Consider the following 26879-nt stretch of genomic DNA (forward strand, 5'->3'; position numbering starts at 1 on the left):
TGTTAAAAATAAAAATATTATTAGTTTGTTAAAAATAAAAATATTAATAGTTTGTGTTAAAAATAAAAATATTATTAGTTTGTTAAAAATAAAAATTTTATTAGTTGATGTTAAAAATAATAAATCATTTAAAAAAAAACAATATACAAAAATGAAGAAAAAAATTAGAACAACAAAAACAATGAACAATATAAAAGCAAAAAAACCCATCAAACACAAGAGTAATAAAAACCTTTTCATTTGTAATAATATGCTCTGCAAGAACAACTTTTGCAAAACCACCTTAAAAGATAAATATGAATAACTATTTATTTTAATAATAATTTGTAATATTAATATAAATTTTCATAAATAATTCTCAAAAATAAATTAATATAAACTGTCATAAATATTTATTTATCTTATATTTTATGTAATTAAAAAAAAATCATTAAAATATGAATTTTTTTTTCACCTTGTCCAAGTTCTTTATTTTTATCTTCATAGTTACAAGACAGTTCTGGTGGAAGGGTAACAGTAAACGATTGAAACTTATCAGTGCCAGGCATTTTAACAATTAAAAATTATTAACAAAAATAATAATTTTTACTTATAAAAATATAAAAAGAGCAGCACCAAATTTCTTATTATAATATTTCTACATTTACACATTTTTCTAAAAAGAAAAAAAATTTAACTTATAGCTTTATTATGCAATAATTTAAGTTTATAGACAAATACACACACACACACACACACACACACACACACACACACACACACACACACACACACACACACACACACACACACACACACATATTAATAAAACCAAACCTTTCAAATTACAAATTTAATTAAAACTAGAATTAATTCTGAAAAAACAATTAGATTTAAACTTTTGTTTAACAGAAAATCAATAGCAAAATAATAAATGAATGTTAAATACAAGCTAACTTTAGTAAATATATATAAAATTTTGACTTGAATAAACTGAATGTTATTAAAATGATTTAACAAAATAATCAAGTCGAATGTGTGAAGTATATATAAATACAATCATAAGAAAAATATTTATTTTTTACATGTTTTGAATTAGAAAGGAACAAAATCTTAATTAAAATTTATTTATACTAGTCAACAAGCTTTATACAATCAAATACCAATGAAAAATTTTGTTGATATTTTTAAGCCCTCTATATATGTAGATCATTTTATTAAAGCTTACAGATTTCACACAGATTTTTTCATAACTCTTCTTCAATTCTCAAAGTTAAGAAATGATTCCATAACACTAAGTGCTAAATTTTAAGTTAAGTTTCTAACATGACAAACTTGTTAGGAAAAAACCTAAGGCCTTCAACAGAATCATCTCGACAGAGATGACCAACTTTTTCTGCTAGCAGCAATCTAAAGTAATAGTGTAAAAGTCTTACAACTATTCAAAAGTAAGATTAAAAGTTCTACTGTGGTGACAAATTTTAAATTCAATTTTCTATATAACTATAAAAATGAGTAAAAATTTAAAGAAAAAATCACCCACCTTTCTTTAGCTAATGCTAATGAAATTCCAACAAACCTAGCAAATTCCTCTGAGGTCAAAGAGCCTGCATCTTTTACCTAATGAAATGTTTATAATTTAAATGCTAATAATTTAAAACTCTTAGCAGCTAAACTTAAGCTAGCACAAGTGTAAATCAGCCAGCAATATAAAATGGCTATCCCCAAAAATCCCCAATTGTATATTTTGTATTAAAAAATACCTTATTTGTTGTAGTAGCAATGATTTCTTCTTCTGTGTGACTCAATGATTGTATAACAAGAAGACCACTATCAAACTTGCGAAGTCTAAAAAAAAAAACATGTTTAAAACCCTAAATTAAATGAAACTATAAAACAATTGTTAAAAACATACTTCATATTTAATTTCAAGGATTCCATCATTTTAGCAGCATTAACTAGATCTTCAGGGGAAACAAGCTAAAAAAAAAATTTTTGATTAACAATAAATAGTAACTGTTATAAGGGTTGAAGCCCCTCATTTAAACAATAATTATAAAGACATCTGCTTTTATTGGATTCTGATTCTTCCCTTTTGTTTTTAAGCCTTTAGTAAAAGTAATTCCTCACCTATCTAGTCCTGTATCCAATTTAATAATTCAACACCTACTTTTATTATTTTTATGTAAAAAAAAAAAAAAAAAAAAATATATATATATATGTATTTATTTTAATTGCTGAGATAACTTCTCAAAAATCTTAATTTACATTTTATTTGTAAAATATTTTCTGTTAGCTTTTTTGACAAGATAACATTATCTTTCCTTTTTGATTTGCAACCACAGTTTAGATAAATTAAGCACAGTTATAAAGATCAAGCATAGTTAAAAAAGCACAGTTTAGAAAGATCAACTACAGTTAGTCTTATATTTAAAACTTAACATTACTCCTGCAACACAATGTACATACTATGTCTTTAAGAAAAAAACATCTCCTCCCAACCACCACCCTCCACCTCCAAAAAAATCAAATTAGTGAAGTAAATCTTAACATAAATATAAATATAAACAATCCAAAATATATTTTTAAAACAACTAAAAACTAACCTCCATTCCCCTTGCGCGATTAAATCTACAAAAGACATCAGATAAGGTCATAACTCCTCCTGAATCCTATAGTAATAATAAACAATAAAATTCTTCTAAATAGTTTTTAATTATTATCTTATACAGTTTTTTTTTTATATTACCTAGACTTCTCAACAGAACTCACTACACAAATAAAGAAGTGGGGGTAAATTCTTTGAATGGACAACATTTTTAAATGAAAGTTTTTTAAAATAAAATTTGTTTATAAGCCAATCAGTTTGATCTAAGTAAAAATAAAACAGTTTAAAAAAAAACTCTATTGGCGAAGGTAGGGAAAAATTTTAGGAGTAATTTTTTGCCTTAAACAACCTGCAACAGCTGTGTCTCTTAGGTTTTTAGTTAATATCAAAATGTCGATTTTGGACCCAACAGGAATTAAACTTTAGTGTTAAGTAAAAAATATCTTATATTCATTGGTAGTTGACTTTTGGACTAAAAAACTTGAAGGTTGTATGAGTCTGAAAACATGAAGATGGAAGAGAGTCCCAAAGCAATCACGTGTGAGGATAAAATTTAGATGAATAAAACATTTTAGAACATTCAAGCTGTGGCAGAAGAGAGATCAGATTAAAAATCTGCAGCTTAAGAATAGAATCTTGAGGTACAAGTTACTGGAAATGAAGAAGAGTGTTAACCTTTGAGGATGACTTAAATACTGTGGTTAGAAAGAAATAATGTAATAAATTTCAAAAATTTTACAAGACACTAAATGAAGCGAGCTTATGGAGAAGATCAGCATGCCAAACTCTATTGAAAGTTTGGGATATGTTAAGAGCAATACCTCTTGTCTTGCCTCCTCCATCTAATACACATTAGAACCTTTTAGTTACAGCAGTTAGCAAGTCAGCTATAGAACAAAAAGATCAAAAACCATATTATCAAAGAGTAAGTTATTAGACTCAAGATGAGATGTTAGAAATTTGTTAATTATTTAAAATTTTGTTAATAATAAGAAAAGACTGATTGGACAATATTTGGAGAGGTCAAAGTGTTTTTAAAAGTTTCCAGCAGGAAGGAAAACAAGATTCAGTCAAGCACTTATTAAATAGTTAAACACTTTTGTAAAACTATGACAGGAATGTTGTCTGGACCACAAGCAGTAGAAGAATTTAATTAAGAAATGGCTTTAACAATAGAAGCCATACTGATTTGAATGCCTAACAATGGGTTAACCTGTTTAACTGGAATGCACGAAGAGTATGGCCATTAGAATCAAGTGTCAAATTAGAAAAAAAGTTCTTTGTAAATAGTTCAGCTGTATCCTTAGGAGAGGTAGTAAAATCCACAAATTAGAGATAGAATGGTCAACTTACCTTTGTTAATGACACTGTTAAAGATTTTCCAAAAGAATTTAGAGTCTAAATTCTGAGATAAATAACCACACGCCAAAACCAAGCATATTTATATAAATTCATTAGCTGAAAAATCATCTAGATTTTAAGGTGCATCTGTTGTAGAAAATTCGTTGTTTATTTAACCAAGTTTATTTAGCTTATTTTATTTACCCAAGTATATTTAGCAATAAGTTGTTGTATTTAGTGAAATCCTAGTAATTGATATGTAATATGTTTTAACTGTAAGTGCTGTAACTTATTATTAAATTTATTTAATATTTGTTTTTAAAATTTTTATTTTTAATTTAGGCATGCAAAAACCCGATGAAAAAAAAATTAAATATAAACCATCTCATAAAGCACTATGCATATCAAGTAATATTAGATGAAAAATAAAATACTTCAATGATGCTTTGTAAAAATGTAGCCAGTTGTTTAGCTAGCTCCATATGATATCGAACACCAGAACCATGAGATTCTCTAAAAACAATTTCAAACAAAGAAAAAGTTTTCAAAAGAATATTTAAAAATAACAAATAAAATAATTGAAAATTTTTCAAGTTTCAAATAACTTTAATTTTATATATTTTCAACTTTATTTAGAAAAAAAAGAAGTAAAAAAGTATCTAATTAAAAATAAATATTTAATTACAGAGTCATTTTGTTTAAATACTAAACAAATTTATGTAGCACAACAGAATTCTTTAAAAGTTTTATGTAAGCCCAAATAAAACAATAAAAAACTTACCTAGTCACTGGATTTTCAATTCCCATACTAAGTAAATATGATTTAAATGCAACAGTCTAGAAAAACATTTTTAATAGGTTGAAATTTTTTAATATATTTGATAAATCTACATATACACACATACATACATACAAAAATACACACATACAAAAGTACATACATACATGCATAACTGCATATATACATACATATATACATACATAGATCATACATATGCACATACATACATACATACATACATACATACATACATACATACATACATACATACATACATACATACATACATACATACATACATACATACATACATACATACACACATGCATGCATATATACATACATAAAGACGAAAAAAAAAAAAAAAGGCAAAAAAGTTATGAAAACATATACTAAACTCAATAACTCTTTTTTTTAACAATTTAAAAATACTTTTAAGCAAAAAAGTTATTTAAAAAAATCATTTGATCATACCATAACATGGTCTTAAAGGTCTAAGGGTCATAAAAACATGTTTTGACGTTTATTTACAGTCCTGTTGTATAGGGTTAAAAATCTGATCATAAACCCTTAAGTAAGAACTTAAAGCAACCTTCGCAATTAGGAAAAATGAAGTTTGTATGTATGCATGTACTTAAAACATAAAAACAAGGTCGGCAACTTTTGCCAACCTCAAACACTCCGAGGTCGGTAGTAAGGTTGGTAATGCGAATACCAACCCTAATTCCAAGAGTTGGATGTTATAGTGCATTTTTTAAACATAATTTACAAGGTTATAAATAATCATTTATGCTTTTTTTCTTAAATTGTTGATTAGTTTATTTTATTTGTTGTTTTTTAATATTGGATTTTTCGTTACGACCATCACAACAACAAAAACATAAAAATGCTTGTAAAACTTCAAGTAAAAACTATGAAACTTAGCATATAACTATATCAGTATGTGCTGTATACACACAACAAATGATTTTTTTTTTTTAACAATGCTGTTTGCTGCATTAAGTCTGAAAAAGCTGTTTTGTTTAGAAATGGTAAAAAGTAAACGTTACGACCACCACGCTACATAGAATTAATTTTTAAATAAAGTTAAACTTTTGCATACTAAATTATATGATAGTATTTCACATTTCTGGAAAGTTTCAAGTCATTTCCCTTTTTGGTTCCTTTTTAATAGCTTAAAGAAAAAAAATTTAATAGCTTAATGTATCTTCTATAAAGAAGCTTAAAGAGTATCTTCTATAGCTTGCTAAGATTAGCATTTGGTCACTAGTTTTGCTTATCTTTAAAGCACACGGCATCTTCAGAAAAAGAAAAAAACAAGTAATAATGAAAACCCTCGGAATCAGGGTCGGCATTTGGCGATGCCGACCTAACTGCCAACCTGAATCTGTTTGAGGTCGGCAAAAAATTGCCAACCTCGTTTCTTTATTTTATGGTAAGACCTTTGTATAAAAATATTTTTGCCAACCTCAAAAGATTAAGGTTGGCAAATTATTGCCGACCTCATTTTTCCTAATTCCAAGGATATATATACATATATATATATATTTATATATATATATAAGTATATATATATATAAGTATATATATATATATATATATATATATATATATATATATATATATATATATATATATATATATATATATATATATATATATATATATATATATACACACTAGGGTTGGGAATACCGGGATCCCGAAATCCTGGGATTCCCTGGTTTTTAACAATCCCGAAATCCAGGGATTAAGCATTTAATCCCGGGATTTTTTTTGAAATCGTTTTCAGTTGAAAATTTTTAAATTAAATTATTTTTTTCGTTCGATTGCATTAAAATTCAAACTTAACAATTTCGAAATTCTTGCAGTTATGTTTTTGAATAATTGGAATAAAGTTGTTATAACAATTGAAATTGGATTGCAAATTCATTCTTAAAAATTTTTGGTGCTTAGTGGCATTTATTCAAGTTTCTGACAATTTTTATCTCGAATAGACGCTATCTGTTTGTGACTACTTTAAAGTACAAGTTTTAATAAAAAATAAAATTGCTGGTTTTTTGAACAGTAAATTTTCTAAAATTATAATGGCTTCGTACATGGAATATGACAAAAAAAGTAAATCTGCTGTTTGGAAACATTTTTTAAGAGAAGAAAAAGGGCAAACAGCAATGTGTAAGTCTACTGACTGCAAAAAAATTTTAAAAATTGGAGGTGGTTCAACGAAAGGTCTCCATACTCCAAAGGACTTTCCGTCCATAAAATTAACCTCAAACCAACTACTATTTCAGTAAACACATGAGATGAACCACCAATAAAAAAAAAAAAAACGTTAACCAATTATTTTCCGATATTGGAGCGAAAAGAAAAATCACTTCCTGCTACACTTGCACGATTAACAGCCATTGATGGGATTTCGTTCAACGTGATATGCCATTCTAGTGATATACGTGCAGGTCTTATAGCTACAGGATTCAAAAGTTTACCCACAACAGTCAACACTGTGCGTAAAATGGTTGTAGATTACAGCAAAAAAATAAGGAGTTTTTTTATTACTGAAATAGCTAGCAAAAAAAACCTGAACTCAGTGTAAGAGAAAGATTTTCTTTATCTTTTGATGAATGGACATCGTTGCATAACCCTTGCTACATGAATATTAATTTACATGCACGAAATTGTCAGTTCTGGAGCTTAGGCTTAATTCGTATAACGGGATCAATGTCTGCAGATAAGTGTATTGAGCTATTAGAACAAAAGCTTGCACAACATGGACTTGGTTTGAGAAAAGATATTGTTGGTATTATGACTGACGGAGCAAGTGTGATGAAAAAAGTTGGGAGAATATTACCTGTAAATCAACAGTTATGTTTTGCCCATGGTGTGCAACTGGCCGTTATTGAAGTACTACATCAAAAGCAGGATATAGAAAGAGAAATAGATCAGCAATTCGACGAAGACGAACAATCGGATATAGAAGACGATTTTTCAGAGAGTAACTCTTGCGAGGATGATGATTTTTCTGACAACGATAAACTGGTTGATCTTGATGCTAGTCATAATTGGCATCGAGGAAACGAATTTGATGTTACTGAGGTAAATTGTGGTCCAGTGATCAAAAAGGTAAAAAAGTAATAGCAATGTTCAGACGATCACCAAAAAAAAACGATATCTTGCAGAAGTATGTTGCGGCTGAATTTGGGAAACAAATAGCTCTAATTAAAGACTGCAAGACAAGATGGAATAGTCTTTTGTCAATGCTTCAACGCTTCTATTTATTAAAAAATTGTATACAAAAGGCATTAATAGACATAAGTCTACCGGAAGGTGAATCTTTGGCTTTATCTGATATTGAGCTTAAAACTGTAATCTGCTATCATTAATGCGCTACTTCCAGTAAAAGCAACAGTTGAGGCCCTTTGCCGCCGGGATGCTAATTTGTCTACAGACGATGTTGCCATAACTTTTATGTTAAAAAAACTTAAAGATGCTAACAACGTTATAAGTCAAAAGTTGCATTCATCTCTCGTTTTTCGAATGCAACAAAGGCGTACCGATGCAAGTGGGATCCTTCAGTATCTGCACAATGGTAGAATCAACATTCAGTCTGAATCTGAAATAGAGCTAGTAACAGTTCCGACTTCAATAAAATGTCGCAAATTAATAGTTGAGTTACTTGAAAGACTAGACGCTACAAATCCAGCTACATCATTAACAGCTAATGAGTCTGAATCAGAAGTTGAACTTTCTGTTTCAAATGAGGCACAACTCAAAATTGTTTCTGATTCTTCTGACTCTTCATCTGAATCTATTTCTTTTGCTCTTAAAAACAGCAAAAGAATCACAGACGAACTTAATAAAGCTATAAAAAAAAAACATTTGCCCAGCATACCAACTCGATGTGAAACGTTATCGATGAAAATTCAAAAGGAAATGGCGTTGTTTGAAAATGGAGGAACACATGGTGATTTTTTGCAAAGAGCGTATGATTTTTTAATGACTATTAAGCCTACCAGAGTGGAATCAGAACGTGCTTTTTCTGCGGCCGGACTTATTGCAACAAAAATAAGAAGTCGTCTGGGCGATGAAACTTTGGATGTGCTCTGCTTCCTCAAAACGTATTTTAAGAATAATCAAAAATAATTGCATACGTATATTATATCTACAAAAACAACGTCTTTATAATTTAATAATTAAGTATGTATAATATCAACAAACCAAAGAACTTCCTTGAAACTTGTAAGTTTTTTCTAAACATACTTTAAATGTCTTATTAATTTCCTTAAAATTTTTCTAAAATAATATGTTAAAATCTTTCAAAAACAGGTATTTCAAAATCCCGGGATCCTGGGAATAGGTAAATGTAATCCCGAAATCTCGGGATTTTAAATATAGCACGGGATTACAAACCCTAATATACACATATATACACAAACACTCATGTATATCAAAAATACATAAATTTTTTTTGCAAAAACATCTCCAAATTTTACCTCATCATCTGTTATGCTAATTTCTTTTTCTTGTAGTTTTTTTGAAAACTTGTCAGCAATTGCAACCATGTCCTTTGCCTAAAACCATATTATTTTATCAATAAATTTTACTTCTATAGTAAATATAGCATTTTCTATATACTACTTTTTTGATAACCATTTATAAATAATTGAACAAATGACTTTTTGTATAAAAATATATTATTATTTTATAATGACATATTTTATTATTATTCATATATCTACTTGTCATTTCTTTACATTAATATTTTATGAACATAACATTAAACCATGAATAAACAATTAAAAAAACTCAAACAGTTTAAAAAACCTTTTCAATTAACATGTCAAGATCTTTAAATGCTTGTGCAACTGTTTCATCAGTTTTATTATGCTTCTCATGGATTTTGCGTTCAATCCCTACAATACCTACATGGCGATGAGAAATCTAAATGAACGATAAAAGATCTATAAAACAAGAAACAGAATTAAAAAAAAATTTTATAGCAAAATAAATTTACTTCAACTGGTTCTTTTGGTTTATCTATTGCTGCATTTATTATTTCCCAATCTTTTGAACACAATACATTCTTAAAAGCTTTTATAAACTATAAAAAAAAAAAAAAATGAAAAAAATTTTAATAACGTTTTTACATTTATCTGCACAAAAAAAGAATAACATTAGCATACAACATACCTGTTCATTTCCACCAGAACGAAATGACAGTTTAATATAGTTGTGTTGACTTTTTTGCTTTGGTCCATCAGGTTTATTTGTTAAAACAGAACTAAGATGAACTAGCACCTTTGGACTATTAAATAGTATATACACATATATTTATATGAACTCACTTTTACAAATTCAAATCAGCACCATTCTTATATATTTAGAATTTATGTTTTAAAATGCCAACAATAAGTAAATCTTTTTTTTATTTTGCTGCAATTAATGTCTTTAATATCAGTCAACGTATGCATCGAAACTCCAATAAATGACTATTTCAGTATTGTCACTGCAAAAAAATTTTTAACTTTGTTAAAAGTAAACAAATAATAATCAAACTGAAAGGAGAAATAGGAGGAGAACCTGCATACATTAAAGACAATGTGAACAGGTTGAACTTATAATTGGAAAACCTGAATTTAAAGTTAAACCATACACAAACATTGGATAACGATATTTTACCCATGATAGATGATGAAGAAACCATTGATACTGAAATTAACCCAAGTTTACGTCAGAAAAGTTTGATGGTAGTATTTTAAATTGGAAAGGATACTAGGAACAGTTTAGAAAAACAATCAGTGATAGTAGCGTTTTAAGTGATATTGAGATATTTACTTACCTAAAAACATTGCTAAAGGGAAGTGTTCCCAACTTAATTTCTGGATTAACACTGACAGCAAGTAACTATGAAAGAGCTTTCACCATGTTAACACAATGATTTGGGAATAATCAAGTATTAATTTCAACTAATATGAAAAACTCAATTAAATTGCCAAAGGTTAAATCAATAGAAGATATTGTTTTGCTTCATATGGTCTATGATAAACTTAAAACCAGTGTTAGAAACTTGAATGACTTTAGAGTGGAGACTGCTACATATGGATCAATGCTAATAAATATTTTGTTTGATGGAACTTCAACAGAATTAAAAATTATTGTATCAAGAAAATTCAAACATGAAAATTGAACTTAAATGAACTTATTGAAATTTTTATAAAGAACTTTGTGCTTGTAAACATTGTTGTAAACAAGCAGTTAGTAGGATACCATATAGATTTGATTGTCAAAATGAATTCACTGCTCAAACACTTCATGTAGACTTTGGTTTGCTATTTTTATCATAAGAATCATTTTTCTAACAAATGCTTAAATGTTACAATAGAGAAGGTATGAAAAATATGCTAGGAAAAACTAGGACATTGTTTCATTTGTATGGAAAAAGAGCAGATTTTAAAAAATTGTAATGTATCATATAAATGTATAAAATGTAATGGAAAATATAATCATGTTAATGTTCACAACAAACAATATTGCTACAAACTGCATTTGCTCTAATTAAAAATACTGATGCTAAAAAAGTAGTAAATTCAAGATTATCTTTTGATTATTGTAGTCAGCAAATATATTGTACTAAAGCATTAAGAAAGAAACAAAATTTAAAAGTATTTCATCAAGAAACAGTTTTGATAAAATGATTTGCTTCAAATGAAGAAGTTCTGAAAACATTAGATAAAGTGCATGTTTGTGTGTGTGGAAAAACTGAAGATGTTAATTCTTTTATTGAAGCTCTTTGTTTACCTTTCCTGTTTTCACTGTTGCAAAATCAAGATTTGAAATTGACATTGAAAACTTATCCATACTTTAAAAACTTACAATTAGCAGAAAATGATTTAGTGGGAAACAATCTTGAAATTGACATTTTAATTGGAATGGATAATTATTATAAATTTATGACAGGATGTATCATCAGTAAAACCTAGGATGGACCAGTAGCCTTAGAAAGTAATTTAGAATGGGTTATTTGTGGCCTAAAAAACATGACAATTACAAGAAGCTACATGTCTCCAAATTATTATTCAACAAATATCATACATATTAAGACCTTGCAGATTGACCATGACAGTATAAAAACTAATCTAACAAAGTTCTTGGAAGTTGAAGGTTTAGGAGTTAAAGAAGATGAAGTTTATTATAAATTTCAAAATAAAGTGTACCATGATGGAAAACGATATGTAGTTACTTTACTATTTAAACCATTTCACAAAACTCTTCCTGATAACTATTCAAATAGCAGAAAAAAACCTGATATATTAAAACAACAACTCGACAAGAATTAAGCACTTCAGCACGAGTATAATAATACTATTTAATAATACTTGAATGATGGAATTATTTAGAAGGTTAGACTCTGGCTAGCCACGAAAAATTCATTACATGCTTCATGCAGCTGTTCTACTATTATATAAAGACACACTGAAAGTGAGAATAGGATTTGAAGCATTTTTTAAAATTGATAAACATCCATCACTAAATGATGGTCTGTATTCTTAGTTTATTGACCTTGTTATTTAATATAAAAATTCAATTCAGACTTCATAAGATTGCTTCAATATAAGACATTAAACAAGCATTTTTGAATATTGGTATTTTTCCCTCTGAATATTGTTATTTGTCTCTTAAATTTATTTTATTATAATTAAACTAAATTTATTATTAAGTTTAAATTTATTATTTAAGTTTAAATTTATTATTTTAAATTTTTTAAAAAAATTTAAAAAGTTCAGTTAATAATTTTTTTTACATTTCAAATTTTTAAATTATGTTCAAAAAACGAAAAAAAAAAAAAAATTTTATTAAACTTAATTTAAGTTATTTTTTATATTCATTTTACATTCAACAATTTTGTTTATAGTTTTACAACAATTTTAATTCATCCTGTTACAAAAGTGCTAATATACAAAAGTGCTTAATGCTTATGAAAGTATAAAATTATTTTAGAGAACTTAGTAAACTTTAAATAACAAATTTATAAAAAGATGATTTTTTTTTTAAGTTTTGAAATTGTTTTTAAAAAGAAGTTTTTTCATTATCACTACTTTTTTAGATTGGTCATATATATATATATATATATATATATATATATATATATATATATATATATATATATATATATATATATATATATATATATAACAGAATATCAATTAGAAATGATTAACTAGTTAATGAGAAATAGACAGAGATTTTGTTAAAGCCAAAATATTAGGAAAATTTTTTTAATAGTTTTTATTTTTAAACCAACTAACTGTAAAAATGTAAAATAGTATGAAATTGTAAATAATTAATAAATAAAACTAATGACAACAAGTGTAATAGAACAACTTTTATAAAGAAATAATAAATATATTTGGCATAGTTGTTTTTTCTATTACTAATTCTTTTTTTTATGCTATTCAATTTTTTCATTGATGTTTTTTCAATAATGAAGAATTGTTTCTTATAACCAACAAGTAACATGTTTTGTTAACTTTTTAACTAACTTCTGGACAAAAAAAACTTGATGCTTATTAAATTAAGCAAAAAATGAAAGACGTATGTTTTTTTTTGTTAAATTTGCTTCTTAAATTTAATTAAATTTAAACAATTTAAATTCTTAAATTTAACGAAATTTAAACAATAGAGGATTATGGCAGCATGTTTATAATAAGACGCAATACTCTTTTGGTTAAAGATAGTTATTTGTACTTCCTTTACGGCTTTTTCATTTTATTTATAAGGGATCTTAAGTTTAATATGATATTGAACAAATTTAAGATTCAACTTTTGAAATTCTACTCTTAAAAAAAAAATTTATCAAATGAATAACATTGCAAATAGAAGCAGAATTACTTTAAAAACTTTTTAAATTTTATTGATAATTTTTTTTTACAAAAATATTTTACACAATGAAACTTAATCACAATGTGATACTTTAAAATACGCATTTGACCTAAATAATAAATTTACTTTTAAAAAATAACTTGATTCAATATAAATATGTATATTGAGTAAAGTTACATTTACTTGCATTACGCTTTTATGTTATGCAACAAAATCTTAATACAAGGTCTATATATATATATATATATATATATATATATATATATATATATATATATATATATATATATATATATATATATATATATATATATATATATATATTTATATATATAGACATTAAAAACATGTTACAAGAATAGCCTCTAACTAAGATAAATTCACTAATGCTTTGCTAAAACTTCTAAATCCACTAAACATTTATAAAATTAACTATAAATTATTGTTCAGGCTAAAATATAAAGTTGGACTTTGACTTCCATCACACTTTTCAAAAAAGTTTTTTAAACGCAATAGAAATAGGTATGACACTAAAGGAATAGGAATGTTTGTTTTTCTATTTCATATCAAAATTTTGTTTCTTCATTTCATATCGTGACTCCTATCTTTACAACAAAATAGTATCCAAAAATAATGCAATTAAAAAATTACATAATCCGAATTCTCTGAAAATATTATTAAAAAAATTTGTTCTAAACATAAACATTTTTACAAACGTATAATAAAACAAAAATTGTGACATCATTGTGATAAGACTTCTAAAAACTTCTGGGAGCACCTTAATAAGCACAAAAAATAAAAAAAAGTCTCATTCTACTCTTAATTTTTCACCTTCTTGTGCAATATAAAATCATTTTTCATATAACCATTTTTTTCATCTTTTTTACATGAGAATCTCTCTTGAGAACTATTTTTTATTATTATTGCAAGAAGTCAATGTAAAAAGATTCTGTCTGAAGCTAAGTTCCATTATTAGTTTGAAAATCTTTAACAGCATCATAAACATAGGTAAGTCTAACATTCTATCTCTAATTCATGGGTATCAATTTATTCTTTTTCCTCAGAATAAGGCAGAGTTATTTGCAAAGAACTTTTCCTCTAACTTCACTCTTGAATCTTATAGCTATACTCTTCCTGCCATTTAAGTTAAACAGATTAACGCATTATTATATAACAAAATCACTCAGGCTTCCAATGCCAAAGTCAATTCTCAGTTAATATTATCTATGGATTTGATGCAGACAGCATTATCATCATAGTCTTACAAAAGCATTCTCCAGAACTCTTTTCAATTTCTGCTAAACTATTAAGTAGTGCTAAATAAGTTGTTGCAATATTTAAAAACTTTAGAAAACACACAGACCCCTCTGACTATCCTATGATTAGTCTTCTCTCTATTATTAGTTTCTTTATATAAAAGTTTTAAGATTATTAAACCATTTCTTTTTAACCACATTATTAAAGTCATTCTTGAAGCCCAACACTCTTCTTCATTTCCAGTAACTTTAGAGTACCGCAAGGTACTATCATTGCTCCTGTATTGTTTTTTTATCTAAATATACAATCTTCCTGACATTCTTACATTTTCAGTAACTTCTAGGGTACTAAAAGGTTCTATCTCTTGTTATGTGGTGTTTCTCATCTATTTTAATAAACTTCCTAATAATTTAACATTTAAAGAGGTTCTACTTGATGATGACACCACTTAATGATGACACCACTTGATGATGACACTACTTGACGATAACACAACTTGATGACACTACTTGACGATGATACTACTTGATGATGACACTTCTTGATGAAGACACCACTTGATGATGACATTACTTGATGATGACACTACTTGATGATGACACCACTTGATGATGACACTACTTGATGATAACACTACTTGATGATAACACAACTTGATGATGACACTTGACAATGATACTACTTGATAATAATACTACTTGATGATGACACTTCTTGATGATGACACTACTTGATGATGACACTACTTGATGATGACACTACTTGATGATGATACTATATACTTGATGGTGACACTATATACTCCAGTCTTAAGAAAAAGTTATCGGCTTTTGATCACTTAAAACAAGTCAATCTTGAATTTGATCTCTCATTTGTGACAGTTGAAAGCTTGCAATGGCTATTGAACTTTAACTCAAAAATAAGTTGTTAACAAAATTAAGTTGTTTACTGCTAATATTTATTGCAATATTCTTGATATTTCTATAATGTTAAATGCCAACACTCTTACTGAGTCCTCTACTCTATGTCTTCTCAGATTATCACTATACGTTCTCAGATTATTCACTAGTACCTCTCATAGAAACTATATTTACAATTCATTGCATCTTCTAAGATTGACTCTCTTTAACGTGCTTACCATTATCATGCTCCTGATTCCATTCTTTATCTCTTTAAATCTATTTTCTCTTTAAATCTATTATCTCTTTACACCTTTTTAAATCGATTATCTTTTTAAATCTATAACTTCATTAAGTTTATTATCTGTCCTTAAATAATACTATAGGTCATTTAACGCATTTTGAACGTTGCTGGACTTGCTTTAGCTGCCATTCCAGTCTCAGCCTCATTATTATAAGGTTGTATCTCTTTTACTTTTCTACAATTACCATGGTTGCTGCTCAAGTGAGCTATCACCACTTGTTCCGCCAACCAAAACCCAAAACTAAATCTCCCATCTTGCTAAAAACTCATCATTCAGCAAAGTCGCTTCCCTTTATTGCAACAGTTTCTTCATGCTGAAAAAACTTATATTCATTTAGTTTTTTCCTTGAAATATTGGTTCAAATTACAGTTTTTTTTAAATCTTCTGTTAACTGCTTTCTTTATCTTTAACTCTCCTTGATTTTTGTTAACTCTCAACTTAATTGGTGGTTGCTTGTAACTTCTTTAACAACTTCCACTTGCTGGGAACAAATTTTTTTATTTTTTATTTACTTTAAAATATAACAAAATGGAAAAAATAAAAACGAAAGAAAATTATTTTTTAGAAGTTAAGTAAAGAAAGTGGATTTCTACAACCCAAACATTTTCACCTAACATAACAAACAAACTTATTAACTATTTAATAGAAAAAAGAATTAGACCTAACACCTGCTTTTACACCACTGCCACTTAAAACCAAAAACACCTGGTTACTGTTAAAACAGTGTACTGTTACAACTGTTTCTACATACAACTTCTATGTAATATAGTTTCAAACAAAATAACAATCCTTAACTTTTCACTTTATATCACTTATCTTTTACTTCTTATATCACACTATATTTTTCATTTTTTAGAAAGGGAAATTCCTTATGCTACTTAACAATGTTTATATAATGGTTTGAAAATAAACTTAAAAATACCTTTTAAACAATGAAGCGCTCTCAACATCAATTTTTTGAACCAGAGATAAATCAAGACCTAATGTTCTTTCCTACAAAAAAATAAATGCTTTTCTTTAAATGCTATAAAAAAACTTTAATATATGTTCAAAATATTAGTATATATGTTTAAAATATGTTTAAAAGTTAAATTTTTCTTTAAAATTCAAACTCCCTTCCTCAGCTTTTATTATTTAAATGTTTACTTAAAATATGAGAAATAAAACAAACCAAAATAAAGAAGAAGAAAATATACCTTTTGAACTGAATCTTTCCAAATAAGTTTTAGGTTTGTTAAAGTTAACTCACCACTATCAAATGTTGTCTGATGTAATAAAACATATTTTTATTTTTATGTTAGCAAATAAAGTTTTTAAGTTGTAACAATACAATCATGTCAAATAAAAACATTTGAACAAATAAATATATGTTTATCTTTAGCACATAAAAACGATGGTTTGTTATTTTTTTAAATAAAGCTTTCAATAAAAAAAATCTTTTAACAAAAAATAATTCCTTCAAAGTTTTATCAATAAATAAAATAACTACAAAAAAAAAGCAACTAATAAAATTGAACAAAAACTTGCTAACCATTTCATCTCCATCATATATTCGAACATTATTCTGACTATGGACATTTCTTTCATTTGCATCCATTTTCTGCAGCCAATAAAATCTGTCCATCTTATATATTCAAAACTTTTAATGTAAAAGTATTTTTGACAAACTATATTCTGAGAATAGAGTTGTAGACAAGGAATATTATTGACTTTAGTTACCAGTTATGTTCAATTATAGTTATTGTTCAAAACAAAAGCAAAACTTATAATAACATTTTTATATATATAAATGCTATGGTAACTGGTTTGTGGATAAATCTTATTTTTTGCTAATTCTAGAAAAATCTTCTTTATATACATATATATATATATATATATATATATATATATATATATATATATATATATATATATATATATATATATATATACATATATATATATATATATATATATATATATATATATATATATATATATATATATATATATATATATATATATATATATATATATATATATATGTATATATATATATATATATATATATGCATGTATGTAAATAAAATTCTTTAAAGCTATTTTTATGGTTTATTAATTTACTAGTTTTTAGAAAATTAGTTAACTATTATTTTTTACTGACAGTGTTAAAATGAAAATATTATTACTACATGAAATATTTATTTTATAAATACTTTATTAACCACATATTTTATAAACCACATTAAAAACCACTAAAAATAAATTTTTAAAGCATAACAAATAAGATATAATATAATAGCATAGAAAGTTTTTACTTGCAAGCACAAACAAACTATTTTTGCATCGGCAGACTTGTAACAAAAAATCTGATGTGGTATAGCACACCAGGTTAACAAACATCTTTTTAAAGAATGAAAATACCATACAATATTTTTAGGTGCCAACAATGGAATTACAATATATCATTTATATTATTTTAGGGAAAAAAATTTCACTACAGCCTTTAATTTATAAGGAACTAAAGTATTAAACAATCTTCAAGAAGGATTTTTCAAATCAAATAAAAAATAGAGTGGCATTTGTAATTTTAAACAATTAAAATTAGTGCTAGATGTTTTACAACATTTAAATTTTTTATGCATATATTTGGATACAGTTATGCAGAAAGATTTTTAATTATAAACGTGTGAAACTAAACCTTGTTAGAAAAAATAAAGAAAAAAAATCTTTTTTTAGATGCTTTCTCAAACTAATTTTCAACTATTTCAGTGCTTCTGAATCATTTCATCCCTTCTGCTGTTTCATTTGAATCATTTCATCACTTCTGTGATTGTTATCAAATAATGAGACTTTAATCAAATTATTATTATTTTGCATTGTTAATTTGTACTTTTTTTTTTAGATTCAATATTGCTTATTTGGATTCAATAAGTTGTTAGCTACTACAACTCTGCTTAAACTTTAGGCTTAGGATTAAGGTATTTATATTTTTAGGATTAAAGTATATTATATATTTAATTACAATACCTTAATAAACTTTTTTATAATAATATTTAAAGTTGTTATAATAATTAATAGTCAATATTATTATATTTATTTAAAATCTTTATAAAAACTAATATTTAATAATATTTAAATAAATCTTATTTAATTAAAATCATTATAAAAATTAATATTTACTAAAATTTAATATAAACTATAATTTAATTAAAATTTTATAAAAATTATTATTTAGTAATATTTAATAATTATATAAACTACATTTAATTAAAGCCTTTATAAAATTTTAAGCAAATAATTTATTTAAATTTTCAAAGAATGGTTTTTAAAGCTTGTAAAAAAAAATTAAACTCAATAATCTAAATTTATAAATTTAAAAAAGTATTAAAAAACTGTATTTTTTTGTTTTATATTTTTATATTTATCATCAAAAAAAATTTACAACTTTACTCAGTATATTTTATTTGGTACTTAATGTTTTTGTTTTAAAGTTTAACATTTCTTGTTAAATGATTTAATATGTTATTCACCAAAAAGTTAAAAAATACTTTAGTGGTAAATACTTTAAACTCTAATATAAAAACCTTTAAACAAATAAAAACAAAATATTTATAAACAATAGAAAACAATTTGAAATTTTTTAAAGCAAAAAAAAAAAAAAAAAAATCTTCCTAAATCTAAATTTAGAAATTTAAAAAATTGAACTTTTTAATTTTTTAAAACATTCAACTTTTCAGCTTACCTGAAAATTTATTTATTTTAAATCTGAAATTAATAATCATTGCAGCAGATTAAACTTTTCTGCTCAAATGTGTTCCCTGTAAATAACATTTTCTAAATGAATTAAATGTGGATGCATTAATATTTTATTAAATATTCTTACAAAAGAAAGTTTTTATTAATTGTATATAATAAAAAGTTGAAGCATATGTTAAAAAATATATCAAGTAGATATGCTCATTTTAAAATACTAGTTTTAAAAGCATGGAGTAATAATAGCAACAAAAAAAAAAATTATACATCCAGTGATATTAGCAAAACAAAAACTAGCCTTAAATCAAATAAAAACTATTTTTTCCTCTCATTGAATCTTTGTGGGTTATTTATAACAATAAATACCTAAAAAAAATTTTCTAAAAATATAATTTAATTATCAGTATAAAAAAATTATACAAATAAGATAAAATAATAAAAAATTGCACAAGATCATTATTGTTATTCAAAATATTTACAAAGTGCTAAAAAAACATATAAAATTGCTCACTCACTAAATTATTTATTTTATTATTAATAGAAATCTATAAATATATTTTTTGAACTCTTTAAAATTTCATTCACTTAGCAACCAGCAGATCGACAGACAAGATTCAAAATAAAAAGGCTACAAAAACAACATATTAATAAAATATTAATAAAATACAAAAACTCATGTGAAAGCCTCAAAAAACTCTAGTATTAAACAATAATTTCTCTATTATATAATACACAACATTTATAATAAATATTCTTTGCAGCAACAGATCCCAACTTTATGAACCTCTTGTACTTATACATTTTAATTCTTCTCAAAAAACAAAATTAAGCTCCAAATGATAATATCAAATCAGATTATTTTTAAAAAATTATGTTTGCAGATACTTTCCAATAGTTCCCTCAGGTGGTCTGTAAACAACAGGAAGTGCTCTAACTTGAACCTTATTAAAGGCATACTTTGCTAATCCAACATTCTTGTACGAATTGATGAGACGAACACCTTGACTATAAAATAATACATTTAAAGTATATTTATATTAAACATATTCTTTTGTCATACTGAAATAGCTTTTAAGCTATATATATATATATATATATATATATATATATATATATATATATATATATATATATATATATATATATATATATATATATATATAGCTTAATATATATATATATATAAAAATATATATATATATATATATATACATATATACGTATACACACACACACAGATATAGATATATATGCAAAAAATGTTTCTTTTTACAAAAAAATATTAAAAAAAAAAGTTTTTTAAAGTAAATTTTTTATTTGTTAATCTTTACTTATTTTATTTGCTGAATTTTACTTAAAAAAAATGTTTGTTATTAAGTCACAATTATTAATAATCAATGTTTTTGTTTAAATTAAAATATAGCGTTATTAATAAGATTTTTCACGTTTAATTTTGGTGCAGACCATTGCAGGTATTATATCATTTAAATAATTTACTGCAGATTTTAAACCTTATAATAATAAATTTTTGATTTAAAAATAAAAAAAAATTGTTTAAGAGGAGGTAAGAAATGCTTAATGCCAAATTATTTAATTAAATGGATTAATAAATGATCACCTTCGGATACAATTTAAAACTTTGTTGAACACATCTTCTCTCATATTATGCTCTCTTTCAAGTACTTTAACAATTTCTAACGTTATAGACATAGCTGTTCTATCTTTAGCACTTTTACAACATGTTAATCGTAAACCATTCATGCGCAAACATAACTAAAAATTTATCATTAATTGCTAAATAACTTAGAAATTGAATAAAAAATCTACTATTATTTACAACCAAATTATGTTATGATATAAATTAATAACATTAAAAGTTAGCAATCTATTTACTAACCTCTTCTGATAAAAGAAGTACTTCATAATTTTTGCTTTTTCTTTGGTTTGATACATGTATAAGATTGTTCAGTACCTTTTCTAAAGGCAAAGCCACAGCACATCGACTTCCAACTATAAAAAACAATCCACTCATAAAAAAATTTGAGCTGTATGTAGATAGATGTTAAAAAATTACATAAGAAAACTTAATATGTATAGAATAAAGGCCAACTGATAAATATTTTTATTTTGTTCCTTGAGACAGTATTGCATTTACTTTTGGACAATAAAAAAAATCATTGTAAGCCATAAGATCTTTAGAAATTAAAAAATAAAAGACCACAAGCGAAAAAGGGCACATGTCACATTTTCCAATTATTTGAGTTATGTCCCCTACTATATAAACATAAGCCTGAAGGTTAACAAAATAGTAAAATCCAACCAATCTTGGGTACTCATTTTGTGTCCATTTTCTTGATTGAATCCATCCATTTTTTAAGTTCTCTATCCTGTTTTTAAGTTTATCTAGATTTTCAGCTTGCCAATATTTAATGTGCATTAATCTTTTAATTTCAAACCAAATATCTTCAATCGGTTTGTAATTCTGGCACATTAGCAGGGTTATGCACTTTTGATACCAATTCAATATTTTTTGATTTTAGAAAGTCTTGTACTTTATGTGAGTAATGTGAGAAAGCATGATTAGACCAGAAATTGATAATGTCATTTTGAAGACATTTTTCAATAAACTTCCCTAATTTGACAAGACATTTTGAAATATATTCATTTTCATTGACTGCTTAGGCTGATGGAGCTATGTAATGCTGATAGATTCCTTTCATCAAAATTGCAATCCAAATGAGTAATTTTGTCTTAAATTTGTCTTTTAATTTCAACAAATATAGCAAATCTTATCATTAATGTGGTTGCATGGTTAAATTTTGGATATTTAAAACTGTCATGGTCAGGGATGCGATAATGGATCCAATGTCTCAGGTGCTTACAAGGGAGCTCAAGACTTAAAAAGGCAAAATTATTTAGAAGCTCTCACTGTCTGAGCTTGGCTGATGTGCACGCAGTTAAATCAGCAATTGAGATCAAAGTATTCTTTGGAAACGTCGAATTTTTGTACATTTTTTATAGTGCAAATTCTGCCCGATGAAAAATCCTCTCTGACAAAAATTTTACCACAGACTTTCTATTACAAGACAGAGCTCGTGTACCAATGCGATTAAAGCAAGCAAAGATGCCAGAAGAAATATTGGCAGCTTTTAAGCATGCCATGGAAACCTAGATCTGACTCGTGAGCAGCTCAACCAAGAAGAAATTTAAAAATGATTATCATCTTTTGAAGATTTGTATTGCTAATTACAATTTGATACAAAAACCTTACTGCTGTAAACAACGTTAGTCGTATTCTACAATCTGAAGTCACTACCATCAATGGCAAGCTACGTTTGATCAGACAGCTGCTGGATTATCTTAAATGGATTAGGGGCTCTTGGTTGTAAATTTTCCAAGAGGCTGTAGCTGGACTGCTAGGATTCAAAACAGAACTTGCTACTAAAAGAAAACATAAACTGAAGCGCTTTCATGATGAGTCATCAAACACAGCTCATTTCCACAACAGCCAAACAAAAGAATTTGAAGTTAACATTTTTAATGTTTGTTTAGATGATCTGATTCAGCAGATTGATTCAAGATTTGAGACAAGCAGAATGGTTGGAAATTGTTTTCATTCATCTGGTTGGATAATAATGATCTTTCCGTTCAAAGTAAAGCTTGCAAACTTGCATGTTTTATCCAAGAGATGTGAACATCTCATCTCAAAAGGATCTCATTAAAGAAATTCGCTATTTTAACAATACCCACAAAAACAATTTTCAAGCGAGGCAATCCACTGCAACTACTCAATCAAATCTCCAAGAAGAAGCTTGAACACCTTCCTTCATACATTTGTATCATGTTCTGGATTTTCAACACTATACCTGTGTCAATTACTGCAGGTGAATGATCATTTAATAATCTGAAGATTGTAAAAAACTCTCTCCATTCAACCATGGGCTAGGATCGCGTTACTGATCTTTTGATTTTTTTGATTAAAGAAGATTTGGCTAAAAAAGTGAGCAACGCCAATGTCATTAATATTTGGGCAGCCTGAAAAGCTCAAAAAAACTCATTTTTAAGCTCTTTATTTACCTTTCTTAAAGACTTTTTTGATTGACTTTTCGTATATTGGTTTTTAAACTAATATTTTAAACTAATATTTTGATTCATGTCAGTTTTGATTAATAAACTGTTTCTCAACCAATAGAAAGAAAGACAATGTGCTGTATCAGAAATTGATAACTGATGCGATCATAAAACTTTAAATTTTGTAGTCTTTTGGTTTGAAATAGGGGTACTGTTCTCCATTTTTGACCTTGGCGCCATTGGCTCTATCGAAGGCCCTGGTACCCTAAACGCTTTTTAAGTAATTTAAAAATTAAAATGATTGTTTCAAACAAAAAGCATGATATAAACAAAAAATATAATTAAAAAAAAATATTTTATTTCAAAAAATATTTTGATTACGATCTGAAAAGCCGTGGTCAAGCAATATCCAATCTTGACCATGCATATAAACAATTATATGTGCGGTCAAGATTGGAGTGCGATCACGCACTTTTCCTGTCCATGACTGAGATAAGAACTGAATTAATAAATGTATAGATAATAATTAGTAGTTGTTTTTTTGCGGGATTTACAAAAAAGTATTTTATATCTCTATATTTAAAATATAGCAACTTGTTCTTAAATCAAGAAAAAAATATAACACAAATACAATATAAAAATAGAACACAAAATAAAATCCTGGAGAGACATAATAGGTTCCTTGCCAAAAAAATGTTCTGTTAAAACATAACAAACCTATAGCTAACCAGGGAAGCAAAAGATAAGTAGTAGAGGTTGTCTAAAACTTTGATATTTATACTTAATATAGAGTTATTCAAAAAACGATTACTTTATGTCGTGATTTTAGTTGTGATTAATTCTTGATAGTTCAAACAGTTGTTAAAAAGTCATCCAGTCAAATTTTAAGCAAACAATCCGCTTGGATTGCAGCTTTTAAAGATTACAAACTACATTAAAAAAAAATTTTTTTCACAAATGCGCCATTTTGACTTGCCCCTGGAATAATTATACTACTTCGACTGTATCACAATTTTAAACAATTTTTGGCTTTGTTCTCCCTCCAGCTAGTCTATTATATCTCCTTAAAGGTATGAAAAGGTTATAAACCAGAATCATATATTGAAGATGTATAAAATATTCTAAATTTTAATAGAGTTATGAAATTTTTTAACAAAAAAAAACAACAAGAAAAAAAGGTATTAAACATACTTTGACACCGTATTTATTTTTAAAGCTGATTCCTTACCCAAGTCAAATAAAAAAAAAACCTGAAAATTTCAACTCAGCGTATGGTCCCAAATTGAAAGTATCTCATTTATTAAAAACGACGTTTTAAGATAAACATAAAAACAAACTGTAAGTTTGATATACTATGACAAAGAAGAGCCTATTAAAAACGTCCACTGTTATATTGTGGATTCTTTTTCCAGTTCTAAGTTGTTGCTAATGGTAAGCCTAATTTAGTTTTGTATGTAGTTTCCCTTGTTCTTTTATTACTCTGCCAAATAAAAGGACTCAGGAAAGCATGTAAAAAAACATCCAAAACATCTTTAATCCTAAGGTAAAAAGTAACCCATTGAAATGACAATGCGGTATTAAATGAATGAACTTATTTACATTTATTGCAATGATTAATGTAAAAATAGATTTTTTCTCATAAGCAAAAGATAACATTCTCAGAAACCATTTTTTCTAACAATATTTAGTTAAGCATTTTGGAAACGGTAAACTAAAAAAATATATAACTAATATTTGTTATTATTAATGTTAATCTTAATACTTTACCTTTACTTGATCCTAACACATTAATCTAATATTTCTGATTAATGTTGATCTTATTACTTGACCTTAATTGATCCTAACACATTAATCTAATATTTCTGATTAATGTTGATCTTATTACTTGACCTTATTTGATCCTAACACATTATTCTAATATTTCTGAACTTAATTTATAACTAATAACCTGGTACAACTAATCTATAAAGGATATATAAACCTACATAAAATGTTGTGATTTCATTAGTCTTAACGAGATGATGTATATATAAATATACATTTTTATATTATCATTTATTTATATTATCTTTTATTCTTCTATTGGTAGAAATATAGATTTAAGTTTAGAAAAATTATTACTATGTTTTGAAGTAACGCTAATCTGTTGACATAATGTTGAATATGTTTAAGATAAAAACTTGAGTTAGCATGGTGTTCATTTGCTTCATTATATAGATGACAGATATATTTTTTTCAGTATACAAAAAAAAACTAATATTCAACTATAATTATTTAAAATTTCTGATCTAAATCTCAATTTATTATTTTTTAATATCTTGATATTGCTTACCATAGTCTGGATAATAACCAATAAATGACTGGAAGTAATTCTGTAATGTGATGCAACTTTCACTATTTATAAGTTCTTGCAATGAAGTGTCACCAAACCTTTTTTAAATATAAATGAATTGTCATCAAACCTTTTTTAAATACAAATAAGTAAACTTTTTTTAAATTATTTTTATTTTTATTAAAAATGTATTATTAAGTTACTTTTCAGCCAAAGTCGCAGATTCATTAATTCCAATGCTAAACATCACAGGGAACAATTTAATTGTACAGCCATCTCTCAAGTCTTTTGGTAACAGTTTGAAGTGTTTGTATTTTAGTGAAAATTCAACAACAATGCTTGATCTGTAAAGATTAGGAATTTAATGACATAAAAATAACTTTTATTTAATTTATACCCGCATTGTCTTTTAAACTAAAAATTAAAAGTGAATTCAATAAAAGTTAATTTCTAAATAATTTTAAAAATTGATAACAAAAACTATTGAGCTATGTACAGTTGATGTTGACATGTCTATATTAAATTATTTAATGCATATTTTAAAATTTATAAAAAAAAAAAAAATTAGTGTGAAAATTTTTTTATTTAAAATAGTATTTTTTTTTACGGTATTTTTAGCTAAAAAAAATTTTTTATTAGGCTGCATAAATTTTTTTTTCCTCATTCAATATGGATAAAAGGTATATTGAACTCT

At 25.9% G+C, this 26879-nt stretch overlaps 3 protein-coding genes across 3 annotated transcripts in view; all 3 read right to left on the bottom strand.

The window, feature by feature from the left end:
* LOC101238218 (maternal embryonic leucine zipper kinase) overlaps positions 1 to 695 on the bottom strand; it is a 47595-nt gene extending 46900 nt beyond the window's left edge. The window contains exons 1-2 of the mRNA XM_065813134.1: positions 455 to 695; positions 233 to 282 (exon numbers count right to left, since the gene is read on the bottom strand). Of these exons, the coding sequence (XP_065669206.1) occupies positions 233 to 282; positions 455 to 548 (144 nt within the window). The 5' untranslated portion in view covers positions 549 to 695. The remainder of the gene's footprint in view (positions 1 to 232; positions 283 to 454) is intronic.
* A 319-nt stretch (positions 696 to 1014) lies between these two features.
* Positions 1015 to 17898, bottom strand: LOC100211180 (vacuolar protein-sorting-associated protein 36). The gene is made up of 14 exons (XM_065813135.1): positions 17579 to 17898; positions 17244 to 17312; positions 16970 to 17040; positions 9897 to 10011; positions 9721 to 9807; positions 9531 to 9647; positions 9200 to 9277; positions 4710 to 4765; positions 4363 to 4441; positions 2586 to 2651; positions 1895 to 1959; positions 1743 to 1827; positions 1523 to 1599; positions 1015 to 1389 (listed from the first exon to the last, which is right to left on the bottom strand). The coding sequence occupies exons 1-14, from the start codon at positions 17669 to 17671 to the stop codon at positions 1293 to 1295; spliced, it is 1155 nt and encodes a 384-aa protein (XP_065669207.1). The 5' UTR covers positions 17672 to 17898; the 3' UTR covers positions 1015 to 1292.
* Positions 17899 to 20084: 2186 nt separating this feature from the next.
* The window catches only part of LOC100202677 (inositol polyphosphate-4-phosphatase type I A), an 80194-nt gene continuing 73399 nt past the window's right edge, over positions 20085 to 26879 (bottom strand). The window contains exons 29-33 of the mRNA XM_065813136.1: positions 26389 to 26529; positions 26186 to 26283; positions 21680 to 21792; positions 21401 to 21555; positions 20085 to 20787 (exon numbers count right to left, since the gene is read on the bottom strand). Coding sequence (XP_065669208.1) covers positions 20652 to 20787; positions 21401 to 21555; positions 21680 to 21792; positions 26186 to 26283; positions 26389 to 26529 — 643 coding nt within the window. The 3' untranslated portion in view covers positions 20085 to 20651. The remainder of the gene's footprint in view (positions 20788 to 21400; positions 21556 to 21679; positions 21793 to 26185; positions 26284 to 26388; positions 26530 to 26879) is intronic.

The sequence above is a fragment of the Hydra vulgaris genome, chromosome 12, assembly GCF_038396675.1.
Source record: "Hydra vulgaris chromosome 12, alternate assembly HydraT2T_AEP".
NCBI lineage: Eukaryota > Metazoa > Cnidaria > Hydrozoa > Anthoathecata > Hydridae > Hydra > Hydra vulgaris.

Coding starts and splice junctions, on each gene's coding strand:
- LOC100211180 (XM_065813135.1), bottom strand. CDS start 17,671: ATGGACAGATTTTATTGGCTGCAGAAAATGGATGCAAATGAAAGAAAT. Junction 17,313..17,578: donor TATATGATGGAGATGAAATG/GTTAGCAAGTTT, acceptor TTATTACATCAG/ACAACATTTGATAGTGGTGA. Junction 10,012..16,969: donor AGCGCTTCATTGTTTAAAAG/GTATTTTTAAGT, acceptor ACTATTTAATAG/TCCAAAGGTGCTAGTTCATC.